The sequence below is a fragment of the Tachysurus vachellii genome, chromosome 15, assembly GCF_030014155.1.
Source record: "Tachysurus vachellii isolate PV-2020 chromosome 15, HZAU_Pvac_v1, whole genome shotgun sequence".
Taxonomy (NCBI): domain Eukaryota; kingdom Metazoa; phylum Chordata; class Actinopteri; order Siluriformes; family Bagridae; genus Tachysurus; species Tachysurus vachellii.
Genome location: NC_083474.1, coordinates 14843793 through 14868869, shown reverse-complemented (window position 1 = coordinate 14868869; position 25077 = coordinate 14843793). Strand labels below are relative to the sequence as shown.

At 40.2% G+C, this 25077-nt stretch overlaps 4 protein-coding genes across 5 annotated transcripts; 2 read left to right on the top strand and 2 right to left on the bottom strand.

The window, feature by feature from the left end:
• The first annotated feature begins 475 nt into the window (after positions 1-475).
• Positions 476-7066, top strand: slc46a1 (solute carrier family 46 member 1). The gene is made up of 6 exons (XM_060888344.1): positions 476-1014; positions 3322-3713; positions 3865-4325; positions 5342-5425; positions 5512-5668; positions 5897-7066. The coding sequence occupies exons 1-6, from the start codon at positions 706-708 to the stop codon at positions 5949-5951; spliced, it is 1458 nt and encodes a 485-aa protein (XP_060744327.1). The 5' UTR covers positions 476-705; the 3' UTR covers positions 5952-7066.
• On the bottom strand, positions 7007-12079 carry sarm1 (sterile alpha and TIR motif containing 1). Its single transcript, XM_060888343.1, has 9 exons — positions 11921-12079; positions 11086-11705; positions 10390-11008; positions 9870-10082; positions 9663-9754; positions 8867-9193; positions 8471-8660; positions 8252-8373; positions 7007-7920 (listed from the first exon to the last, which is right to left on the bottom strand). The coding sequence occupies exons 2-9, from the start codon at positions 11538-11540 to the stop codon at positions 7785-7787; spliced, it is 2154 nt and encodes a 717-aa protein (XP_060744326.1). The 5' UTR covers positions 11541-11705; positions 11921-12079; the 3' UTR covers positions 7007-7784.
• Positions 12080-13830: 1751 nt separating this feature from the next.
• Positions 13831-18731, top strand: vtna (vitronectin a). 2 transcript variants are annotated; one of them, XM_060888769.1, is made up of 9 exons: positions 13831-13964; positions 14844-14963; positions 15081-15164; positions 15204-15314; positions 15507-15646; positions 16653-16809; positions 16917-17069; positions 17147-17665; positions 18163-18731. In XM_060888769.1, exons 1-9 carry the CDS (start codon positions 13904-13906, stop codon positions 18282-18284), a joined length of 1467 nt encoding a protein of 488 aa, XP_060744752.1. In that variant the 5' UTR covers positions 13831-13903; the 3' UTR covers positions 18285-18731. The 2 variants fall into 2 exon arrangements, with proteins under 2 accessions (XP_060744752.1, XP_060744751.1); XM_060888768.1 differs by having other exon boundaries at positions 15081-15314.
• Positions 18732-18750: 19 nt separating this feature from the next.
• On the bottom strand, positions 18751-25074 carry scarf1 (scavenger receptor class F, member 1). Its single transcript, XM_060888767.1, has 11 exons — positions 24700-25074; positions 24402-24460; positions 24163-24264; positions 22522-23053; positions 21924-22142; positions 21519-21647; positions 21322-21425; positions 21121-21229; positions 20919-21043; positions 20168-20293; positions 18751-20049 (listed from the first exon to the last, which is right to left on the bottom strand). Exons 1-11 carry the CDS (start codon positions 24807-24809, stop codon positions 19007-19009), a joined length of 2658 nt encoding a protein of 885 aa, XP_060744750.1. The 5' UTR covers positions 24810-25074; the 3' UTR covers positions 18751-19006.
• Positions 25075-25077: the final 3 nt, after the last annotated feature.

Genomic DNA, 25077 nt, shown 5'->3' with positions numbered 1-25077 from the left:
TGTTTTGATTTGGATATTTGATGTGCAGTAAGCAGCCAGAATAATCATACTGATAAAATTACAGCTGTTACTGTTTGGTTTTGTTTGTTCGATTTTTATTGTTAGAAGTTACACGTCATTGTCACGTGACCTGTAAGCCTTCTAAACTCTTTTGTTTTTTACTGCAAAGTTCTTTTAGAAGAATTCTATGAGACATTGTGGTTATAATAGACTTAGAAACACTTTCATGCATTACAAAATGTAAACGTAAAGATAAAGTCAGTTTGTGGGTAGGTTTGTTTGCTTTTGTCTTTTGGGGATTTATTTCAAGTTTTGAAACTAAATGTGAGATGAATTTTAAATAAAAGTATCTGTATAATATTCCCCAGAATAGAAAAAGTGTTAAAACTAAAAATGAGGGGTTTTTTTTCTGTTCTTAGGCGACGTGCGTTAGGATTATCACGTGACCTAACAAAGTACACGTGACAACAGAGAGCTCAGGAACAGCTGGAGTGTAAAGGCTCAGGAACAGCTGGAGTGTAAAGGCTCAGGAACAGCTGGAGTGTAAAGGCTCAGGAACAGCTGGAGTGTAAAGGCTCAGGAACAGCTGGATTGTAAAGCTACAGGGACTGAAACAATCATTTAAAAGGGATTTAAACAATAATAATAATAACATGACTTTTTTACTATAGGCCATTTTGAAGGTAATGTTTGCTGAGCGTAATCATGGAGGAAGAGTCGGACACCAGAGAAATCCTGTCTGCAGACGCGTTAAGACCTCTGGAGGAACAGGAGGAGGAGGTGGAGGTGGTGGAGGGAAGTCGCTCCAGATGTTCGGGGTCTCCGCCGTTCGCGTGTCCGTTTTCGGTCACTGTGGAACCGGTGCTCTTCCTTTCCACGTTCTCGTTGGCACTCCAGATGCCTCTTTACACGCAGTACCTCTGGGACCGCATTAGCGAGGACGTGGGCTATAACGGCACGAAAGGAGGTGGAGGATGTGGCAATTCTTCTGCTGAACACGACCCGCTCCAGAAGGTAGCTTGAACAGCAAACGCATGCGCTGCGCATACGTTGCGCAGACTGACGCACAAAATGCACTCGGGTTCACGTGTGCACCACGTGGTCGCTTTAAGAGCTGGAGAATTTTAAACAGTACAGAAATGTCAAAGCTGACCTTCATCTCAGTGTAAAAGCACTACATAGCGTGTCAAAGCGATTTTCTGCACCAGATGCAGTTTCCTATGAGACCATTAGGGAGTAATTTTGAGATTTAATTGTAGTAATGGGGGGAGGGGGGCACGGTGGCTTAGTGGTTAGCACGTTCGCCTCACACCTCCAGGGTCGGGGTTCGATTCCCGCCTCCGCCTTGTGTGTGTGGAGTTTGCATGTTCTCCCCGTGCCTCGGGGGTTTCCTCCGGGTACTCCGGTTTCCTCCCCCGGTCCAAAGACATGCATGGTAGGTTGATTGGCATCTCTGGAAAATTGTCCCTAGTGTGTGATTGCGTGAGTGAATGAGAGTGTGTGTGTGTGTGTGTGTGTGTGTGTGCCCTGCGATGGGTTGGCACTCCGTCCAGGGTGTATCCTGCCTTGATGCCCGATGACGCCTGAGATAGGCACAGGCTCCCCGTGACCCGAGATAGTTCGGATAAGCGGTAGAAGATGAATGAATTGTAGTAATATTACTATGGCTCTTTTCTGGGAATAATATTGAATGAAATCTTATTAAAATATCAATAACAGTGAGGATCACAGCTACAAAATATAGTCTGGATCTGTCAAGTGCATGCTAGTAAATGACTTCTCTTACAGAAAATCAACTCTTAGATATTCACTAAGCCTAGATCAAGTGGAAATTACAGCTGTGAATTAAATGAATTGATATTAAAATATGTAAAGAGTATTACTTTTAAATAATATGGCATGTAAGCATTGTAAGCAAACCTCAGCACTGTAACCAGATCATATTATTACATCAATTCAGGAAGAAAATATTCAGAACTTCAGGGCTCTCAAGTTTTGAAGACAGGCAAGAGTGACATCTCCCCACACACACACACACACACACACACACACACACACACATACACACACCCGAAAAAACACTGGGGGTGTTGTGCTTGGATCACTGAGCACAATTTAACCAAATACAAAGTATTTATTCAATTTCCATTTATTAATTATTTGTGTGTGGGGGGCACGGTGGCTTAGTGGTTAACACGTTCGCCTCACACCTCCAGGGTTGGGGGTTCGATTCCCGCCTCCGCCTTGTGTGTGTGGAGTTTGCATGTTCTCCCCGTGCCTCGGGGGTTTCCTCCGGGTACTCCGGTTTCCTCCCCCGGTCCAAAGACATGCATGGTAGGTTGATTGGCATCTCTGGAAAATTGTCTGTAGTGTGTGATTGCGTGAGTGAATGAGAGTGTGTGTGCCCTGCAATGGGTTGGCACTCCGTCCAGGATGTATCCTGCCTTGATGCCCAATGACGCCTGAGATAGGCACAGGCTCATTGACCCGAGGTAGTTCGTATAAGCGGTAGAAAATGAGTGAGAGTGAGTGAGAGAATTTGTGTGTGTGTGTGTGAGAGAGAGAGAGAGAGAGAGAGAGAGAGAGAGAGATTATGACTCGTGTTGTTTATTGTAAGTGTTTGTTGCCTTTTTGGACTCCTTTATCATTTGTAATGTTGCTCCCATTTAAAACAGTTCAGCTCAAGCCCAGCCATTTTTAGGGTCATGATTGAGGACAATGTCCCGTCCAGAGACAAGCTGTTTCGTGTTGAGGTTTTGTTCAAACCGACCATCAAAAATACCGTCTGGGCATCAGCATTAGAATGTGGAAGCACTAAAACCAAGGTTGTGATCTTTGATAACCTCCCAAATTGGTTCAATCCAGTCACCTTTGAAAAAAGGAACCAGGGCTTCTTTTACTCAGATGTTTTCTGGCACCATCTCAGGGCCCCCAGTTTGAGAACCACTGGCCTAGACTACTTGTTCTGAGCAGGTGTTGTCAGTGAACACTTGATAGCAGTGTATGATCAGTGGAAGAAAAAGAGATTTAAATTTGCCTTTTTTAAAAAACTTTTCTATTCAAGGGTCACTGAGAAATGGAAAGTGTTCATAATTCCCATGATAATGAATGCAAATACAAATCTGTATCATTCCTGTGAATGCCCATGACTCACAGTTAACATTTAAACTGTTTTTCTTTTTAAAATATTGGCTGCAGAATCTGCAGAAGTCTGTAGGACCCCCAATGACTGTTCACTTAAAACAGGCTTCAGCAATGCTGAAAATGGAAACAAGGAAACAAACACTTTAAATGTCTTTAAATGCCTTTTTCCCCATCCAGGAGGTGGAAGCTCTAACTGCACACTGGAACTTGTACATCAATCTGGGAGGTTTTTTTGTGAGCCTCTTCGTTGTGATCCTGATCGGCTCGTGGAGTGACCGAGCAGGACGGCGTCTCGTCTTGATTCTTCCCAGTTTAGGCCTGGCTGTCCAGGCTACTGTCTACCTGACCGTCATGTACCTGAAATTGCCTGTGGCCTGGTTCCTGTTGGGACGAATCTGCAGTGGCCTGTCTGGGGATTTCAATGCCATTCTGGCTGGCTGCTTCGCTTATGTGGCTGACATCAGTGACAAGCGTTCTCGCACGTTTCGTGTGGCAATACTGGAGGCATGTCTGGGGCTCGCTGGCATGTTTGCAAGCATAATTGGGGGCAAATGGCGACATGCACAAGGGTAATGTCTTTTGCTTTCGTCAGTGTTTTGCTTTTTTTTTTTTTTTTCTCAAATTACCCGTTGTTTTGTGCCTTTACAACTACTTGCTGAAAATTCAAAGAAAATTTAAATATTTTTAAAATATTTGTAAACATTTCAACCTTGATTTTAGGTACATCAACCCTTTCTGGCTTGTACTGGCAACAAACTTGGCCACAGCCCTCTACGCTTACCTCTTCGTACCCGAGTCAGTGACTCCTGACCCTGGGGCAAGACTCTTCTCCACCCCTCACCTCAGAGCTGTCTATAAACTGTATTCATCTGGAGGACAGAGAGGACACCGGACCAAACTCTGGCTCTATACCCTTTGCTTCTTCCTGGTGATCACTGTGCATTTCGGTTCACGTGACCTGTACGTGCTCTTTGAGCTGAGCACACCGCTGTGCTGGGACTCAGAGCTGATTGGGTACGGCTCAGCCTCTTACCACATGGCATACCTGACCAGCCTGCTAGGCTTGAGGGTTTTACAACACTGTCTCGATGACTCCTGTGTGGCTATTCTTGGCCTGGTGTCAAACATAACTGGCTTGGTGGTGTTTTCATTTGCAAATACTACAGGTCTCATGTTTACAGGTAACATTTCCTCAAATCAGATATTGTATTTGTATGTATGTATTTAGGTTTGGTTTGTGGGAAAAAAAAGCCCTATAGTGTCATGTAAGAACATAACAATTTGTTTAGAAAGTGATATATTAAGATAAACGTAGTCAAAGTAGTAGCCCATTTGCATTAACTTTCTTCGTGTTAGGTGTGCTGCTGTGTCGTCCAATCACATCAGCTCCTGTCTTTCTCTTTAATATGCAAGTGTGTGCAGTGCAATACAGTGAGATTTATTTAATGGAATATGATATGATGAAGTTCATTTACAGATTATATATTTTAACCACTGGGTTAATTTACCTTATACAGAAAATAATAATTTCGCTGGTTTTTATGTTGATTAGCAACTAGTGCACATGGCATCAGTCCAAGGCAGCAATAATAATGGCTGGTTAAATAATTAATTTTGCAAATCTTTGTTTTTCTTCTGATAGCCATTAAAACATCGTTTTTAAATACACTCCATGCATAATGCATCAGTTTTGAGTGACTCTACACATACACGTCACTTGTCATACAGGTCACTTATCCTATTCTTTTAATTTCACACTCCTCAAGTGTTTGTGAGATTGTGTTATGCAAGACCTATTGGTCACAGTCACTCAAGAAGAATAATGTTGTGCAATGAGTCAAGACCTTGATTTATATGTGGGTTTTTTAATGGGACTTCAAGAAACATTTCAAAATAATTGTGAACAAAATCTGTTACAGCCATATTCATTTTAATGAATATTCATCTTAGATGAATATTTTTATATTAAGATACATATTATACATATTTACTCAACACTGCTCTCAACCTGAACTGTGTGAAGTTAAACTGAACTGTGTGAACCGTCTGAAGTCAACCTGAACTGTGTGAACCATCTGAAGTCAACCTGAAGTGTGTGAACCGTCTGAAGTTAACCTGAAGTGTGTGAACCGTCTGAAGTTAACCTGAACTGTGTGAACTGTGTGAAGTTAACCTGAACTGTGTTAATGTTTTTCAGGATACAGCCTGTGTTTTCTCTTTATGGCCACCACCCCAGTCCTGAGATCCAAACTGTCCAAACTAGTGGACCCCTCAGAGCAAGGTACTGTAGAGCTTAAATCTGAACCCAAAGAAAGAATTGAAATGTGTTTTTGTTCTTAGAGTAATGATGTGTGTAATTGCTCTCAGGTGCTCTCTTTGCCTCAGTGGCTTGCGTAGAGGGTCTGTGCTCACTGGTGGCCAGCGGAGTCTTTAACTCGCTCTACCCCGTGACCTTACACATGATGAAGGGCTTTCCTTTCCTCTTCGGAGCTATACTCCTTCTTTTTCCTGCTGGAATAATCGGGTAAGTTCACAAGGGAGGTCAGATTACTCCTGGGTGGACAATGCAAAATAAACAATGCAGTTTGTTTCCTCGCAGTGATCTGTCAGGTAATGTATTTTGATTACTGTCTGGTTAAGGTTACACTCCATAATAAAAGGGTCACAAAGATGCTTGAATAACTGAATGGTCAAATAATTGCACAGTTTCATGCCAGTTCATTTGGATATTTGTGTCATTTAATCTTCTCAGGGCTTTGTGGTGCAGAGAGAAGACTATGAACAATGGAGAAACTGCAGTTAACTGATACTGGCTTTCAAAAATCCTTGACCTTGAAAAGAAGAGCCAAAAGACAAGAAGCAGCCAGTGGTCTGTTTTCTGTTGACTATGTACTGTTGTTTAATCTGAGTGATTAATAGCTATTTTGACTGCATTAACAAACCTAAACGTTTAACTAGGAGTACGTTGTGGAGCAGCTACATGTTTAACATAGGGCTATGGAATTTTGAAAATGTATTTTTTTATTTTTTGGATTATGGCTAATTCCAGCATTACAGTGACATTTCCAATCCTCACAGCAAAGATGAGCTTAGGATCAGTAAGGCATATAGCTCGTCACTTCACCTCTTCAGGACAACGAAGAAAATATTCTTAAAAATTCTGTATTGATTTGTATGTTTCATATAAATACAATATGTGGTCACTTAGGAGTCCAAACCAAAGTGAAACACAGGTTATCCACACACTTTGAAGCATATCGTCTAACACCACCATCATGGATTATTTTCATACAACAGCACACACTATTTTATTTTATTGCTTTCTATTACTCAGTATTCCACATGATACAAAGTCACATGCTCATGAACAGCATAACAGGGCCGTAGCAGTCAGGGATTACAGAGTTACACAAGGTCTGACTGCAAGGCCTAAGTCCCTTAAGAAGACTCAGATATCGGCTACAGTCACAACAAAGGCCACAGGTCTCCTCGAAAACACATACAAAGGTCAGCTCTCATTGGGATAGTTCATAAGGCAACAACATGGATCATGATCATCTGCCATGTCGACTTACTGTCCTATTCGTTCAATAAAGACTTCCCAGTTCAGAGAAGGAGGGAGTTTCTGAGCAAAATTGCTGTGTGATATAATTATAAAAGAAATCAGTGTGTTAATAAAGTGGAAATTAAGTCTTGACCACACTTGAAACAAATAAAGGGATGTTTTGAAAAAAAAATTATTACCAATTATTTCTGAGCAGAAGGTTACTATTGAACAGTTCTTTCATGGTCACTAGACCTGTTCTCTGAGTTGATAACTACAGCAAACATTACATTTAATATATAAACTTGCTCTTTAAATATTAAGGCAGCAGCCCGGTTAAGGGTATGAACACTGTAAGAGATAAGATTATTGTTTCTGTTGGTGTTTAACAGCATCTTGATTTATTATGCTAAAAGTGTATGATGCAAGTATATAACAAATATACAACTTCGCTAACATTGGGCTTTGATCTAATTTGCAATACTGTGTGTGATTTTGCAACTATGTCTGAATCAAGTATCCACTGTTAGCTTATTGTGAAGTAGGAAGGTGTTAGAAAGCTTTCTTAGCACAGGATTCTTTACATTTAATCATTTATCCAGTTCCTGCACTGTGGCGATGTTTTAACTATATAACCAAAAGGAATGTTACAGAGTTTCCATGCTCATTTTATCAGGCTTAACCCAGTTACAGGACTTGTTTTTGAGCAATCATATGTTCAGCACTAATGCCCTGGTTATTTATCATACTTGGCACAAGAAACAATTCAAGAAAGTTATCACTGTACACAGATTGCATTATGATTTTGATTACTCTGATTTTAAACTGATTATATAACAATCTTTAATGGAAAAGTAAAACAGTTGCCTATGTATGGTTGGGAACGGACACTGTATTTGTATTCCTGAGTTATTAAGCACTGAGTGTTAGCTTTTTGTGACGTTTTAATGATCTAGGGATTACAGATGACGGAACCTTTACAGTGCTTTTTTTTTCTTCCAGGTATCACTCATTTTTTTAATCCTACCACATGTAGTAATAGAACTCAGAGGTTAGTAATAGGTTAGAAATAGGTAAGAGGTTAGAAAGCTCAATATTAATGAGTGGTAGGAAGAGCGTTCTGCTCTGGTTCCATGGAGGTCTTTGAGCTGTCCAGCTGCTCTTGACTGGGGCCTCCATTCAGAAAGCGAAGAATCTTATCCATTGAGGCTTCCTGGTACTCATGGGACCACCTACAGCATTGAAAAGGTCAATATTAACATTATTAAGCTTAACAAATTAGTTCAGTAAAGTGGTCATTGTCTTTATCTGTGGTTAGTGACTGGAAATAAATCAGTATTAACAGCAGCTGAGGAAATCAGGGACTATTTCTAATCTTTTAACTTTACTGTTAACATTGAGAACAGAAGAAAACCTTCAGTAAATATAGAAGTCCATGAAATTAGCTGTAATTTGTATGCTCTGAATTGATAGATGTTAATGTTGTTATCTTGTCTAATGAAAGGGTTTGTCGATATTCTCATGCGAACGCTGTACATGTTCTGTTTGTGAACACTGACTCACTTGATGCCATTAAACTTGAGAACAGTTCGCATGTCCTCAGGAAGAGAGTTGGGATCAGGCCACTGAAAGTTGTCAGTGACAGGAACAATGTTCTTCTTCCCTTTGAGGGCAGTGACAATCTCCTGCAGATCACACACACACACACACACACACACACACATCACCATGTCTGGAATTTCACTATGTAATCACACTGAAGGTGGAAAGGAATAATCTAACCTTATGAACCCAGTCTTTCATGCCGGTGTCACCCATGCATTTGTCCAGAGCGTTGGCTGACAGCACCAGGATGAAGTTACGTGCTTTCTGCACGCTGGTTATCAGCTTCTCCTCAAATTTGCCTGCCTCCAGCTTCTCCACATCAATGAAAACGCTGAAGCCACGCACCTGCAAGTGCACCTTCAGCAGACTGAAGGAAAAGAGATACTTTCATTTTTTATAACAATTCAAACTCTTTCATTTTCATGTCAAGACTTTCAGCTTGATGGTCCTGGGTTATTAGTGTTCATTAGATATAAAGCATTTTCAATTTACAATCACTACTAATTAATCTTTATCAGTTATAATTGAGGTCTGAAGTAACCCAAAGTTAATGATTTGTAACTTAGCTCTGACCTGGCAAGTTGAGATCCAGTGGTGCGTCGGTAGCTGATGAATACATCTGGACCTGTACTCTGTGAGTCAGGGAAACAAGGCCTGGCAGGCCGGCGAGCAGCAGCGAGGATCTGAGCCCTGTGGATTCCGTTCTCTATATGGCAGTCCTGCTGCAGCTGAACGTCCGTTATCTGGAGGAGGATGTTATGATCCACACCTGACTGCACCATACTATAGGTATACTGACGAAACCGTGGGTCCACATCTGCCAACCAGTCTGCCAGATTATTCCGGTCACACATGGAATAGTTAGCATAGGTCTTCAGTACCCGCAAATCTCGCATAAACCTGACAAAGTGAACATTACAGAGGGCATAAAATCGCACGAAATGTGACTCACCCCTTAATGTGTCACTTGATGACCCTATATCATTATAGCTAAGTTACCATTTTATTGCCTCAATGTTTAAATGCTATGTATTCTCTTCTCATTTTTGTAGGTAATTATACTTTAAAAACGCTAGAACTTCAGTATCCCAGAAAAAGGCTGATGTTTTTAGAACTCTATAAAGTAGAAAATGTTACATTTTCACCATGTGGATGCCTTTCGCTCACTACTAAAATAAAAAAATAACCGTCAATAATCAGTACTCTTAAATCAGGACCGAGCAGACATTTGTTGTAAGTCAAGATGCAATTCTCATCAGGAATAATTTGTCCTCTATGCAGCATTGTGTAAACACTGGTCAGGCAATTACTAACTCCAAACAACATATCAAATCACATTTCTTATTTTTTACACAACCACAGTGTGTACCTTTTCCGGGTGATCCCAGAGGTCATGCCCAGGTCATTAATCAGGTTCTCCTCAGTGATGTTAAGTAGCAGGTCTCCATCCACCTGCAGCTCCTGATACAAACACACCAAAGTACACCAAATGCATGTGGATAAAAGTCATCAAAATGCAACACAGTAGGATCTGCAAGAATCTGGTCATAGGTTAGTACCATAATGTACAACAAACCTGGAATCGATCACTGAAGGCACTAAAGCCAATCTGTTGCAGCCATGTTTGTACCTCCACCGTTTTCCAGTTAGGAACGGAGGAGAGTATGTGGCATGGAACATCTTCACCCATCGTCCTCAGGGCCCTTTTGGCCAGAGAGAGTGTGGTGGCATTGCTTGAGTACATGACAATCCTCTTTAAGCTCTGAACCGCCCCGATCTCCTGAAATATCTGAGAAAGAAGATGCACAAATTGCAATAAATAAATTGTCCTCATCCAACCGACACCACCTTTAATGTTAACCACTCTGGATGTATGTTTTATAAGGTTTCCTTTTGAGAGTTATGTATTTTCCCCGAAACTTTTGTAAACAGATAAATGAGAAGCCTGAAATTTTCAAGAAAGAAAGCCTTCAAATGACATTGTTATAGTACGTTTTGAAACACTTCTAAAAATGACACATTGCACCTTTAAAAGTACACACTGTAAGCATGTGTGATCAGCATCTGATCATATTTACATCTTCGATCTGTCTCACCTTGGTGTTGTGCTGGCGGAACTTGATGCCGCTCTCTACACAAAGATAGAAAGCAGCAATGCACTTGCCCTCAAGCCGAGTCCCATCCAGCAGGGGCAACAGGTGCTGCAGGTCGGCAGCGGTGCGTCCCTGAACGCTGTCAGCGCTGTCCTGCAAGCTGCGTGCAAACTCATCCGGGCTGAGAGAGGCGATGAACGGCTCCACTAGCTCCAGCGTGCCTGACTTCACCACCTCGCTCTCCAGCTCCCTGTTAGCAGCCAGCACAGCTACAGCCATGCACGCATGGAAACGGATCATCTCATCCTCCTTAGAGAAGGCCAGTGGGAAAAGCCACTCTGCTGCCTGCTTCTCGATCATCAGTCTCTGACAGCGGTGGCCGCCGTACATGGCACAGTTGGCTAGAGCGATGGCACAATGTCGCAACACAGTAGGATCTGTACCACGGCACCAGTACAGCAACGCGTCCAGGGCTCCGTCCCTAATAAGCTGTGCCGACGTCTCTTCTGTGTGCTTGAACATATGCTCCAGGATACCTGAGATGCTCCGTGCAAGCTGGGCATCATCCTGCTCACGGGTCAGGTTCAGGATCACACCAAGGCCCATGCGTGCTACATAGTCTCTGTAGGAATACACCTCTCAGTTCAGAAAAAAACTCCCATATCTCCCATAAATATAAGAAGTGTTACTGTGGCGTACCTGTTCTCTGAGATAAGAATCTGCTCAAGCAGCTTGGCAGACTCATATGTGATGTCTTCAGCAGGTGTCTGCATCAACTGCAGCAATGACTCCAGACCTCCATCCAGTCGTACTCTGTTGCAGATTTGTTCTGCCACTTGCCGCCCAACCGCAGGCAAAACCCAGGCCTCCTCAACGAGCTGGAATATTTCAGCGATAGCCTGACGAGTCTTCGGCACATCTCTGGCTTCTTTGGAGGATTTGAGTTTTGTCACAGCAGTCCGTAGCGCTGGAATGGATGTGTCTAACACGGCCTGGACATTGGCATGAAGGCCAGGTGAAACAGCCCTAGGATCAGAGGTCAACCTGCGTGGCTGAAGCCGGCTGACCCTTTCAGAGACAGTGAGTCGGTCTGAACTGAACATTGGGAGATGTCGATATATATAGCTAAGGCAAACAGCAAGAGACAAAAGCATCTAAGAAACGTTTGTCTGCGTCGGTGTAATAATCGGTCAGGAAATCTGTAGCTGTTCTACAGTGTAACACAGTTGACCAGAACACAGTGTGTTATCTTCAGCTGTGTCCTTTAATATATAAAGGGAAATAAATCACTAATGAAGGTCCATCACTTGATGATGTCACTGTAGGGCAGAAAAATACAAACAAAAGGGCAACTGCTTAGAGGCCTAGACATTATACATCACCAAGCAATAAAGCATTTAAAATTCAATCATTTAAAAAAGAACTATTACAGTATATATATACAGTGATAATAACAAGTAGAATAATTCAACACTTATCTTAAATTCAGCGTGTTTATGTTCTTTATAATAAAAACCGAGGGATTTTCTTTTACCTCTCAAACAAGCACGACTCTGAGACCTGTGTAAAAATCCGCACCAGCTCTTTTTAGATAGATTTATTTCCCAAGTGTCGAGTTTCTCCGCAGAATAAAATCATTTTTTGTAAGCAGTTTCTCTCGGCGCATCTTCACTAGGAGCTCCAGGCTGTTTCCTCCTCAGCAACAAAGCAGCACAGAAACTGCAGTGTCGCCCTCTGGCGGCCGAAAGTAGAACGACAAGAAGAGCAGACGGTGTTTGTTTGTTTGTTTAGTTTGTTTGTTGAAACAAATCTTAACGCGCTACTGTTTCTTGATATGATCTGTTCATGACATGTGCATCCATAATATGGGATGTGGTAGATTAGTGGTTAAGGTGTTGGATCACTGATAAGAAAGTCATGGGTTCGAATCCCCAGGTCCACCAAGCAGCTGCTGGGCCCCTGAGCAAGGCCTGTAACCCTTAATTGCTGTAAATTGAAATAAAAAAAAAGTAAGTCACTCTGGATAAGGGTGTCTGATAAATGGCGTAAATGTAAATGATTTGGATCTGACACAAAATCGGAGGTTATAACTGTATCCGCACTTAAATGTCTTTAAATACAAATCCACCTTTATTGTTGACATTTTGATGATTTAAACGAATTATATGAATGCCTTTTTAAATGAATTTTTAAATGTGACATTTTACCCTTCTCTTCATTTTTTAAATGGCACCAATCATTTCTAACAAATCTTGAAAACAAGCTGGCTAGTGGAACAAGTGGTTATGTTTTCTAAATGATCTAAATCATGATTAAAAGACAATAATGTAGAAATATATTTTCATATTTTAATTTAACTCTCATATGTATTTTACTCAATACATGTTATATTTTAATTTAGCAGCATTGTTCACTTTGATTAGAATGTTTTTGTCAGTCATGATAATTATTAGGTATTTTTATAATTCTTATTCTTATAAACCATTTTCTGTAACACTTATTGCAAGGAACCTCGAGCTAGGGCCGGACTGGGGAAGGAAACCAGAATAAACAGCGGAGACTCCAGAAGCATGGGGAGAACATGAAAAGTCTGCGCACACAGAGCAGAGGTGGAAATCAACCCCCCACGTGCTAACAGCTAATCCTCACATTATTGTTTTTATTGTAAAACACACCACTGACAATAAAAACGTGTAATTGTTGATAATTGGAATTGTGAAGTTTATTTAGCCACAAAAGAGTCTTTTATTTCTATTATTATAAAAAATGTCAGCAGTTTGTTACAGCACTTTGTTACAGAATTCTGTTTACTGACACAGGCACGTCCTCAGTACAGTGAGATTTGCAGTAAGCATGACAAGCTTTTATTTTCAGGTTTAACTTAAAAAGACATTAGATGTAGGCTAGAATGACTTATAATAGCTGTTACACCAGAAGCAATATCTGGAACTAACTATTTCAACAACATCCAATTAACAAATTAATAAATAACATGATATGTTCTTAAATAAATCAGAAAAACTTTGTTCTGGTATAAAAGGATATGGTGTCATTGTTAAATCCTATTTTTCATTCATTTTCCTATGCCAACATGTCCCATTGTGTTTTATTCTCTATCTACTACACTAATTACAGAAGCGAAATGTGAAATGTCTTCTTTATTCAATTCTTTATAATGCTCAATATTTTTACATTAAATCATTTAGTCTTACAGGTAACAGGGAGAATCTAATCCAAATAAGTAGTCAATATAGAGTTTAGTGCAATATAGAGTTTAGTACTATGTCTATATAATAGTCTTTACAGAGGCACCTTCTTTCATTTACATTTAAAAAAATTAACTTTTTTTTTTTCTTTTGAAGTGTAAGTCACTGTCTATCTCTGTTTAATGATTAGTTGTACTGAACTCATTCTAACGGGTCAAGTAAACAAGATGAGTTACGTCTGAGTGCACTGATCAGTCGGCCTCGTTTCCCCCGATCCCTCAGTGTAATGTTACTCTGTCAGTGTGACAGACATGAAGCCTGAGCTGCTATTCCTGCTTCTGAAACTGCTGCAAACCGGCCATACCGCAGAGGGTATGTTTGTTTTTATTACACTTCAAGCCTGTTCAATATCACATTGCTTCTAAAATGCTGTTCGGTGTGTAATTCAATATTTCAGTGATTTTTTAACTCATTGTAGATCAAGCTAGGGCCAGCAAAACTGTAAAACGTCTTCTGAATCGACAATACAATGCATATAACTTTTAGATTAATTTAGAGACAAATATACTTTTATGTAATTCTGATTCTGGTGGACAATGTTTCAGCTTAGAACTTTATGTCTTGTACATTTTTCCTTTAAACACCACAATGACATAGAAATATAGAAATATATATATATATATATATATATATATATATATATATATATATATATATATATATAGATATAGATATAGATATAGATATAGATATATATATATCTATATATATATATATATATATATATATATATATATATATATATATATATATATATATATATATATATGCATGTTCTCCCTGTGCCTTCAAGTGTTTTCCTTGAAGTGTGTACCTTGAAAAGTACAGTTTCCTTCCCAGTCCAAAGACATGCAGTGTTGGCTGGCATCTCTAAATTGTTCGTAGTGTGTGCCTAAGTTTGTGTGTGAATGTGCACTGCAGTGGGCTGGTATTTCATCCAGGGATCCTCTGACTTGTGCCCAGAGTCCCCTGGGATTGACCCAGGCTCCCCATGACCCTATGTAGTTTACCCTTTTTTGGGAGTCATATATAACCATGCCATTGAGGTTGAGTAATGTGGGTAAAACACTGTTACATGTTTACAGTTTGTTGATCTGAAGCTATGTGTTGGTATAGTGTTCAGTAAGTGGCTGAATATGGTTTAAACAATCCTATATTCAAATTTTGGTCTGTTCTGTCTGTTTGTGTTAGAGTCTTGCATTGACCGATGCGATAGCGGCTTTGATGCAACCAAACAATGCCAGTGTGACTCTTTATGCAAGTACTACAGGAGCTGCTGCACTGATTATGAGTCACTATGTGACAATTTAAGTAAGAGTTAAATCATTATTTCTTTTTTCTTTTCATTCTAATTTTCTAAAAGGGCTGTTAATTTTAGTTTGGAATGGAATAAAGGACTATAGAAGTATAATTCTTGTACACCTCCAGCTCGTGGAGACACTTTCCCATCTTTCCCCGAGGATGAGGAGAACAGCACGTCCATGGCACCTACACACAGTGCCGAGAACCTAAACACATTGCCCTCATCTACATCTCTTATCAAACATCTAACTTCATTAACTACAGCTACACCAATCTCAGACCCTGATGCTGAGGTGTGCAGCAGGAGACCATTTAATTCCTTTATGCAACTCAAAAATGGCTCACTCTATGCCTTCAGGGGTGAGTGATCCAAATCAGCTCATTATTTCGCACACAAAATCAAAAGTCAACCCAATGTTGTTGATTTTGTTGTTGATTATTGCTCTTTAATTATAGTTGTTAACATTGATCTGTTCAGATTCTATTCTAGTTTAATTTTTTTGCTTTTTATTCTTGCAGTTTTATATGACTACATTTTTTGTGTGTTAACAGGAAAGTATTTCTTTGAACTAGATGAAAGGGCAGTGTTGCCAGGTTATCCAAAACTCATTGAGGACTATTGGGGGATAAAAGGTCCAATAGATGCAGCATTTACACGCATAAACTGCCAAGGAAAAACATACATCTTCAAGGTTTGGCGTCCTGAAAACTACAAATAACATAAAATATTACAGGGAAGTGAGATTCAACATAAATATATTTGTCATTTAGTTAAAAAAGAATACTGTAAATCAATTGTGTCTAAGTTTGAATGATCTGTGAAAAAAAGCTAAGGAAGAGTTTTATGTATAATTTGGTTCTGTCTTTCCAAGTAACATATTATTTTGGCAATAGTTACTAGTATTAATATGCAGTACATAGGTGGACTTGTAATTTTAAGGTTGTGAGTTCAAATCCCAGCACCACCAAGCTGCCACTGCTGGGCCCCTGAGATGGGCCCTTAACCCTTAACAGTTTCAATGAGATAAATGTAATTCACTTCGGGCAAGGATGCCTGCCTAATGCTGTGAATGTAAAATGGATTACTGTGACTTGGCTGAATAATGCAAGACAGGTTGTTCTGCTACAGGAAAATAATCAACAATGCTTCTGGTTAATTGGCCCAAAGTTGATAATTTACAGTTTACATCATGTCCTGAATATTTTATTTTCCTTATACCACAGTACAGATCTTCCCATTTTTATTTATTTTTAAAGAAATCCATGTTTTATCCATTTAAAGTTACATTTAATATTGCATAATACCCATAAAAAAATATATACAAAACAATGTTATGTTTCCAAGATACTGTAAAGACTGCGAAGAGTCTCCTTGTCGGAACGTAGGTGCTTTGCCTAAAGCATTGACACTGGAGCTTCCTTAGGTCTCTTCACAGAAAACTTCATCACATCAACAATTACACACATTTCTTAAACTGTTCATTTGGAGAATCACACCTGAAAATCCCAGTTACCTTCTGTTATAGAAAATGATTCAACACCTTCTGCCCCTTCAGAATGAACTGAGTTTTGATTTAGAAGTCAAGAAAAATTTTAATTACATACATATACAGTATTTTCCCAGTTGATGCTGAATTGCATTGCATTAATTCTCAGTTTTTCTGTAATTAATTATTCATGTTATGCACTACATTATAGGGGAGCAAGTACTGGAGATTTGATAACGGAGTCCTGGATGAAGATTTCCCAAGAGATATCTCTGTTGGATTTGAAACAATCCCGGATAATTTAGACGCTGCCTTTGCTATCCCTGCTCACAACCACAACGGCAAAGAGAAGGTCTATTTCTTTAAAGGTTAGAGTATTTCATTTCTCCTTTCTCGGTCTTACTGTACTTATGGTTACACATCCATGTTATTATTTCTACTCAGTGTTGCTCTTATTTAAAACTACCCGCTTTAGGTGACCGTTATTATCAGTATGAGTTTAAGCACCAGCCATCTCATAAAGAATGCATTCAGATGTCCAGGATCTTCCCCTCTGCGCTCTTCAGAAGATATACAGATTTATATTATGATCGCTGGGCAGAGCACTTCAGCCAGCTCTTCAGTGGATGTAAGCTTTTGAATTAGCATGTAACAGCAAATAAAGCTCATAACACAAAATGTAATATGTTGTGTTTCCTTTTACAGTTGAAAGCCAGCATAGCACCAATCAATTCATTAGTAAAGATTGGATTGGTATTAAATCCCCAGTGGATGCAGTGCTTCCTGGAAGACTGTATGTCTCACCTCGATATTTACAATGGCCCAGTAGAAGACGGCAAGATCAACTAGGGGGTCAGCACCGGAGCCAACAGTGGAATCAACAGCTTAACCAACAGTGGAACCAAGACTGGAACCAACAGGGGGAAAAACTATGGAACCATCATTGGGACCAGCAGTGGAGCCAGCAGTGGAACCAGCAGCAGCGGGGCTCACGGCGTAGACAATCCCGATCTCCTTTGTGGGAAACTATGTTAGTCGAGAGAGGTGTTAACATTGGGCAGGAATTTAGCCAGGACAACTGGAGAGATCAGGACAGACGCAGGAATGGCAATCAACAGCAGAATGACAATGATTATGACCACAGATACAACCCTTCTGAGGATGCAACATTCAACCGAATACGTTGGAGCAGGCCACTACAGAGTGTCTACTTCTTTAAAGGAGGTACTGGGTTTAAGTTTCCAGCTTTCATTGTACTGTAATGTGTTTTCTAAAATGGTGTATACAACATATGTACAACATCTTCTAACAGGTAGGATCATTCACACTCATTGCTAATACTCACAAAAGCCATTCTCTTCATAGTATAGGGTTGTACTACACAGCTTAGTGACATTCATTGTGCCACTGTCGAAGCATGCCACTGATCCCACAAGTCATTTATAAATAATAGGCACAGAGACAGTGCTTTTTTAAAATTATAAGGCAAATCTACAGTATACTGAGTACAGTGTGCTAAAAAGTTTAACCACGTGAAATAAATTTTTTGGGGGGAATTTTTATACGAGCCAAAGCGATCTCTTGTCACTTTAAAACGTTGTTCACATTTTTATTTACAATTATTCCGTTGTGTAAAATTTTACAAAGAAATAATGTTAATATAGGATTATATCAGCATGTACATTACAAGTCTCTCTCCTTCTGTTTCAATTTGTCTGCAGATCAGTATTACAGATTCAATTTACAGACCAAGCGTGTTGACTTTGCCATTCCTTCGTACCCCAGACCTATAGGCAAATACTGGCTGGGCTGCAGAGACACACCAGGAGCAGAAAAGAGATAAGTCTCTAAAACGTAAAATGGATCCTGTTCAAAAAATTATTCTATGTAATGCTGAGACAAATAAATATGCACCATTATATGACATGTAATTAATGTAAAGAATATCATATCATCGTTTAAGAATGTTATCGATACAATTTCAGTAGGTTTGTGAACAATTTCTAAATCCAAATGGAACTTATGGAATTTATGTGCACATTTTAAATAATTGTAAAAATGATACAGAAAAATTAAATTAAATCAAATTCTTATCAGAGATGGTATAAAAATGGTCATAGTGAATCATAGTTCATAGTTATCATTATCATCATTATCGTTATGAATCATCATTCATAGTTAATCTCTTCTAATTTGTTCGATTTGATGTAAAGATGTTTGTCCATCTGTAATTATGCTGCAGTGAAATATTCATTTTATTTATCATTAAATATTCATAATCATCAATTCACCTAACAGTGTGTGAACCCTTATGGTGAAATCTCTCTTTATTACCAAACAGAACTCCAACAAACATTTGACAAGTATTTTTGGGAAGATTTATAAAGAGAAATAACAGAAGTTTAAAATACATACAAAGTGGAGAAAACAAACCAGTTAACTAAGAAGTACTGCAAGTAGGGAGAAAGTGTGGGAGTTTGTTTTGTATGGTATACAATAATAGACAAATAGAATTTCTTCAAACATTAATCAGTTTCAAAATATCAGCACATGAACTACTCAGTCTCATAAGTGATTTATATAAACATTTTCATATTTGGGCTCTTGCTCTGTCAGAGTCTCGTTGGTGATAACTTCTGATGAAGTAGACACCTCGTCTGGTACAGCCACTGTCTCATAGATAGCTTCACTCTTATTGTCTGATTCAGAGGCTGTTCTTGTGTCCATGTCCTTCTCTGAGACCTGTGTAGTGTATTCTGGGACACTCTTGAGTATAGAGGACAGAGGTCTTTTTGGAATGCTGTTCTCCTGTAGTGAATCTGTAACCCCTACTGTACATGGAGAGCTAATGGAAGCATGTTTTTTACGGCTGGGCTTCCTAAGGACAACATTTGGCTGTCCTGAAGCAGCCACCTGCTCCCACAAGCTGGCACGTGCCCCCAGTTTCCTGCGTGGGGGCTTTGCTACAGCAGCCACCTTACTTTTAGGCTGTGCTGTCTCCTCCCTCTGTCTTTGGATGCTTCCCAGCCTGCGGAGCATTGCCTGCACTGGCCCCTCAGAGCTCATGTCTGCCTTTGATGCCCGCAAAGGCTTGCCAACAGTCACATAAACAGTGGACACCTTCTCCATCCCCGCATCCATCTCTTGCCCCTCAGACAAGGGCTGTGGCTGTAGGCCCTTCTTGGGGTTGGACGGAGTGTTCCGCCTATTGTCGGGTACAGTTGAATAAGTCCCTGCCTCCAGTAAGGAGTTAGCTGCTTGATCCTCTAAGGAGGCTTTTGCATCATCACTTGCCTCCTCTGGTTCTCTTTCAGTTTGCCCTTGGTGATCTTGTGCCCCCTGGAGGCTGGAGAGCATTAATACTCCCCATGGAGTTTTAGGCTTGCGGGCAAGTTCCTGATTTGATCCCCGACGCTCCTTCGGGCTGAACTTGGTGCCTTCTGCAAAGGATACAGAGGGCCGCTTGGATTTCGCAATGCTAGAGGTCCTTGGTATGCCGAAAGCCAGAGACATGTCCTCGCTGCTGAATGTTGGTGGCTCAGATAAGAAGTTACACTTCGAGCCCATTTCCTGGAACTGGAGTTCACCTCCTGCCACAGCTGGGATGTCTGTAAAAAGCAGAGAGCTAGTTGTTTAATCAAGTGATTCTTCTGGGGGAAACTGAATGCACAGGTACTATGTACCACAAGTCAGGGGCTTAACATGGTATAAGCAGAGCCTCTGTACCTTCTTGAGGAGGGACACAATACACAGCCTCTCCGTCCTCATCAGTCTCAAAAGAGTCTGACACCCAACTTGAGGGGGGCTCTATGAAGCTGTGGTTAAAGGTGAGCTCTGGATCATGGTGAGAAACTAGCAGCACAACAAAGAACATTATCAGTCAGACAGTTTAGAATGTTTCGACTCGATTAGAATGTACAGTGGTCCAGTTCAGTGAAGATTTTACAGTTAGGGCTGTCAAAGTAAATAGGACACTTTAGCAAAAATGTTATCATCAGTACTGCTGTTTTTTCTAAATCGCTTGCTATAATTTTGATGCATTTTTGATGTCTCTACATGTGGTGCTGGTATTGTGCCATAAGTGGGACATGTTTTGTACCTTTACTGTGTATATTTTAGCTAAAGATATATGAAGCTCACCCCTCAAAAATACAGTTAACAGTAGACCACAGTTTTACAGGCACATTTATCTCAGATAGTAAGAGTGAGAATTCCTTTCTGATGATACATATTAAAGTTAGAAATACATTTTGAAGGAATACATTTTACAACTGCCTTGAGGTTGATACCTATTTGGAATGTAGGGACTATTTGTTGGACCAATACAACCAATGCAAAAGGAAACTATTTAGCAAAATATTTAATTAATTTAACCAAAATTTAAAAAATTCATTAATTTTACTTTTTAACTAAAAAAATTGACAGCCCTTGCTATAAAACATCACTGGTTTAATGGGTTATAATGAGAGTGTCTAACCTGTAACTCTGGGAAGCCCAGAGGACCACAGAGTGAGACACGGCATGGCTGAGCTCATGTTGGCTAGCACTGTGTAGACATGATGCTTCATTCGGCCTGTCGTGCTCCCATCCCCTACTGCCACACTGTGATTTAACAGATTGTTTTAAAGTGAATCCACACTGACAGGATGAACACTAAATGTCCAGGTCCAAATTCTAACCTGTCCTTCCCATCAGCTGGACTTCCACAACAGCAGCAGCAAAACAACAAGGCAAGTAGGAGAACCAGCAGAGGAATCAGAAGTCCTGCTAGAAGCCTTGCCCGAATGCCTACAACACACACAATGCTTGCGAGTAATGTACAGATTTTCCCTTTAACAGCCCAGTGTTTTATCCTGCCAAAAAGGGTTTTATGGACATACTGTAGGGACATTCTCCAGTGGCGGGATGGCATGCATCGTCTCCACAGTCACAGATTGACGAGCAGTTTATTCCATACATCTTATCCGGACATGAACTGTTACAGCTGCATTAGCAACACCTTTGAGTTAGTTCTACTGAAATCACTGTAGTTTTCAAGCAACAACACCCACTTTCAAATCCTCCTTGGCAAACTTACCTCTCACCCTGAAAGCCAGGTTGGCAAAGACAACTTCCTGCCACATGATCACAGCGACCGTGATAGCAAGACCTGCACAGGAAACGGCAGCTGTCCCCAAAAGTACCATCTGCGCAAGGCTGGTCACACCTGAAAGGGAAGTGAAAATGATTGTACAGAGCTTACAGTTATGAGTGCAACTCTCTGATAATTTATTGTAATATACTTTCACAGTGTGTAAGTGATGACAGTTTATTAGGACCATCTAGCTTATACCAGCATTAATTGACTTTTATATTTATCATATATACACTGTAGGTATATGCAATAATTATTGACTGTAGTTCATCTGTTGCTCTGTACATTGTGTCAGTCCTTCTCTACCCTTCCATCAGTGGTGGAAGGTCCGTAGATGCACAATGATACCTGGGTCCAGTCCAGCCAGGTTCACAGTGATCACACAGTCCTGTTATTGCATCACATGGTTCCCCATTCCTGCATTGAGGACACAGCTCCTGGCACCGGGTGCCATGGTAACCAGATGGACAGGGCTGGTCACACCGTGTGCCATTCCATCCCGGTGCGCAGGAGCTGCAGGAGCCGTCCATTTTAGAGCAAGGGGTGCCTCCTTCACAATGTCCGCATCTGTACACAAACACACAGTGTAACAAACGCACTACACATGCACATTACATAAGCAACATATGATAAAACACAGGCAGGCAGGCAGGCAGGCAGGCAGGCAGGCTGGCTGGCAGGCAGGCAGGCAGGCAGACAGACAAACAGACAGGCGATAGATAGATAGATAGATAGATAGATAGATAGATAGATAGATAGACAGACAGACAGACAGACAGACAGACAGACAGACAGACAGACAGACAGATAGATAGATAGATAGATAGATAGATAGATAGATAGATAGATAGATAGATAGATAGATAGATAGATAGATAGATAGATAGATAGATCAGCAAAAAAAAGAAAAAGAATGCCTTTCCCATGCTCTTCCTAATAAAGTCACCTCTCCAAGCAGCCACTGCCATAGTACCCCGGGCTGCACAGGTCACGACAGATGGGGCTCTTGTAACCCGGCTGGCATAGACACTCTCCTGTGCGGGGGTCACACTTGCTGTGGCTCAGATCACAGATGCAAGGTCGATCACAGTTGGGTCCCCACCAGCCACTTGTGCATTCACACTCGCCTGAATATTGTTGGCAAGGTGATATATGGCAGTTGCAGCGATGGCTGCACTTTTGCCCCCAGAAGCCATCTTTGCAGAGGCAGTGGCCTGTGGCAGGGTCACAGCTGGAGGTCTTGGGGTGGCACTGGCACACTTTGGTGCAGGTGGAACTCCACCAGCCTTCGTCGCAAGTGCAGTTGCCATAAACGGAGTCGCAGTGGCCATGACGTCCACATTTACAGCTATTCTGGCACAGATTGCCCCAGTGGTTAGGAAAGCATGTGCATGCCCCCGTAACAGGGTCACACAGGCCATGAGGGTGACACAGGCACTGCTCACGACAGTCTGAGCCCCAGAAGTCAGGAGGGCAGGCTGCACAGAACATGAGCTGAAGAGTAAGTAACAGTTTCCTAAAGCACTGTTCTACTAAAATTATTATTATTATTATTATTATTATTATTATTATTATTATTATTATTATTATTTTAATATGGATTGTTTGAATTCCATAAAAGCTGATTTTTCCTGAGCTGAATTCAAAGTTGTGAAATACTCAGCATAATCAGAGTTCAGCATTAACGTAGCAAAAATTTGGATTTTTCATAAAATCCTTATCTTTGCAGCTTTGCTCAGCAACCAAAGCTTCCGGTGAACAGATAACATTGCATGGCAGAAGAATTGCTAAATAAATAATAATTAACCAATTTAGTTATTAATTGTTAGTTATTAATTAGTTGTATATGGATGTATAATTTTATGAAAGCAATAAGCTACAAGGCTGTGATTACAGTGATTTTCTCAGCAGTAAAACTTTGCTTTGCACTGTGCCTAAGAACACACCCATAAAAAAACACTGTAGATCACATCCTCTTGGGGTTTACTGCTTTAAATGGCTCACTTTTTTCAGGTAGATTTTGCAGGTCTTATGTACTGCTGCTATATAAATCACAGTGGCATGGCTATAATGATGAAAACTGAGACTCACTGAAATTCTAGGTTGTGTCTATGTGACAGAAATGTGTGCTAGTTTCATAGAAGTTAAGGAATGCTACAATATCTATTTGTGATAACAGAAAAAGATGAAACTGAGGACATGATGGAAGGGTGTAACATCAAAGGTGTTTACTTGAATGAATGAATGAATGAATGAATGAATGAATGAATGAAGATCAGGTATATTTAAAGATTCTGCTATTTTACCAAGGTTATAAGTGTAGATATGTTCCTATGTCAATTATTATTATTATTATTATTATTATTATTATTATTATTATTATTGTTGTTGTTGTTGTTGTTGTTGTTGTTGTTGTTATTGTTGTTATTATTATTATTATTGAGCTCCAAAATTATAGAGATATATAATTGCACATTAGTATCTACAATTGTACATTTTATTTTAGTAATCGGACAATATCAGTAATATTATATCAGTTTAAAAAAAAAATGACAGTTAGTGTGCATTGCATTTAGTTAAAACCTACTACGTCTACACTGGAATCCAAAGAAGCCTGGATTACATCTGCACACTCCTGGAGACACACACACCTCATTCTCCCCACAGGCATTCTGTCCTTCACAGAGTGCTAGAGAAACATAAGGCCAAAGTCCCAAACCCAGTCGTATACACAGTTTCAACATCGACAGACAAACAGGGCAAAGTATTTCTTTTAAAGCAAGGACATGATATGAAACAGGTTGGTAGTGTTATTTATTTACTCACGTATTGTGCACTCGTCACCCTGCTGGGCCCATCCTGAACAACACTCAAGTGCCCAGTCCCTGTTTACAGATAAGAACAAATAAGTAATACCTTTATCTAAATGATGATATAAATAATAGAAAAGAAAGATAAGTTTGTGTTACTGTCTTATACATTATACTTATGTAGAAATCTGGATTCATTTACAGTCATTGAAAATTAGTTTAAGGTGTGTAAACATCTTTAATTTAATAAAAATGACACAAGGAACATAGCAAGATAAGATATTAAAAATTTTAGCAAGGTTGAATTCCTGTACCTTGGGCTGAGGCAAACATTCCTCCCTGTTGATGAGAGCTTCTGAGTGGAGGCCGGAAAGCAGAGGAAGAGCATTCCCATGCAGGATAGGACAATGTTGAGGCACTCCATAACTCTAAACTCTCCAATATCCACCAGCACACACAGGCCTTGTTTAGGACAAGGCTAATGCTCAGCCATGTAGCACCTATCCTGAACTGGACTGCTGCTCCTCTGCCTCACTCCCTGAATATCTGCTCCAGGTCGGGCACTAAAACATGGCTCTGGGAAACCTCTCCTCTTCCCCCCATACATTTCCTGCGGAAGTGAAGCTGGCTTCCACCAATTCAATCAGCCACTGGCCTGTTTAAAGACACAACCTAGAATTCTGGGAAGAGGA

What these genes read in the sequence shown, in the direction of transcription:
- slc46a1 (XM_060888344.1), top strand. Translation starts at nt 706, where the DNA reads ATGGAGGAAGAGTCGGACACCAGAGAAATCCTGTCTGCAGACGCGTTA. An exon ending in AAATGGCGACATGCACAAGG is followed by an intron (nt 3,714 to 3,864) that starts GTAATGTCTTTT and finishes CCTTGATTTTAG; the next exon opens with GTACATCAACCCTTTCTGGC. An exon ending in AGTGGACCCCTCAGAGCAAG is followed by an intron (nt 5,426 to 5,511) that starts GTACTGTAGAGC and finishes AATTGCTCTCAG; the next exon opens with GTGCTCTCTTTGCCTCAGTG.
- scarf1 (XM_060888767.1), bottom strand. Translation starts at nt 24,809, where the DNA reads ATGGAGTGCCTCAACATTGTCCTATCCTGCATGGGAATGCTCTTCCTC. An exon ending in CACTGGAGAATGTCCCTACA is followed by an intron (nt 21,230 to 21,321) that starts GTATGTCCATAA and finishes TGTGTGTTGTAG; the next exon opens with GCATTCGGGCAAGGCTTCTA. An exon ending in TGGGCTTCCCAGAGTTACAG is followed by an intron (nt 20,294 to 20,918) that starts GTTAGACACTCT and finishes TTGTGCTGCTAG; the next exon opens with TTTCTCACCATGATCCAGAG.
- sarm1 (XM_060888343.1), bottom strand. Translation starts at nt 11,540, where the DNA reads ATGCTTTTGTCTCTTGCTGTTTGCCTTAGCTATATATATCGACATCTC. An exon ending in CCTTCAGTGATCGATTCCAG is followed by an intron (nt 9,755 to 9,869) that starts GTTTGTTGTACA and finishes TGTTTGTATCAG; the next exon opens with GAGCTGCAGGTGGATGGAGA. An exon ending in TCTGGGATCACCCGGAAAAG is followed by an intron (nt 9,194 to 9,662) that starts GTACACACTGTG and finishes TCACTTTGTCAG; the next exon opens with GTTTATGCGAGATTTGCGGG.
- vtna (XM_060888768.1), top strand. Translation starts at nt 13,904, where the DNA reads ATGAAGCCTGAGCTGCTATTCCTGCTTCTGAAACTGCTGCAAACCGGC. An exon ending in AACCGGCCATACCGCAGAGG is followed by an intron (nt 13,965 to 14,843) that starts GTATGTTTGTTT and finishes TGTTTGTGTTAG; the next exon opens with AGTCTTGCATTGACCGATGC. An exon ending in TGTCTACTTCTTTAAAGGAG is followed by an intron (nt 17,666 to 18,162) that starts GTACTGGGTTTA and finishes ATTTGTCTGCAG; the next exon opens with ATCAGTATTACAGATTCAAT.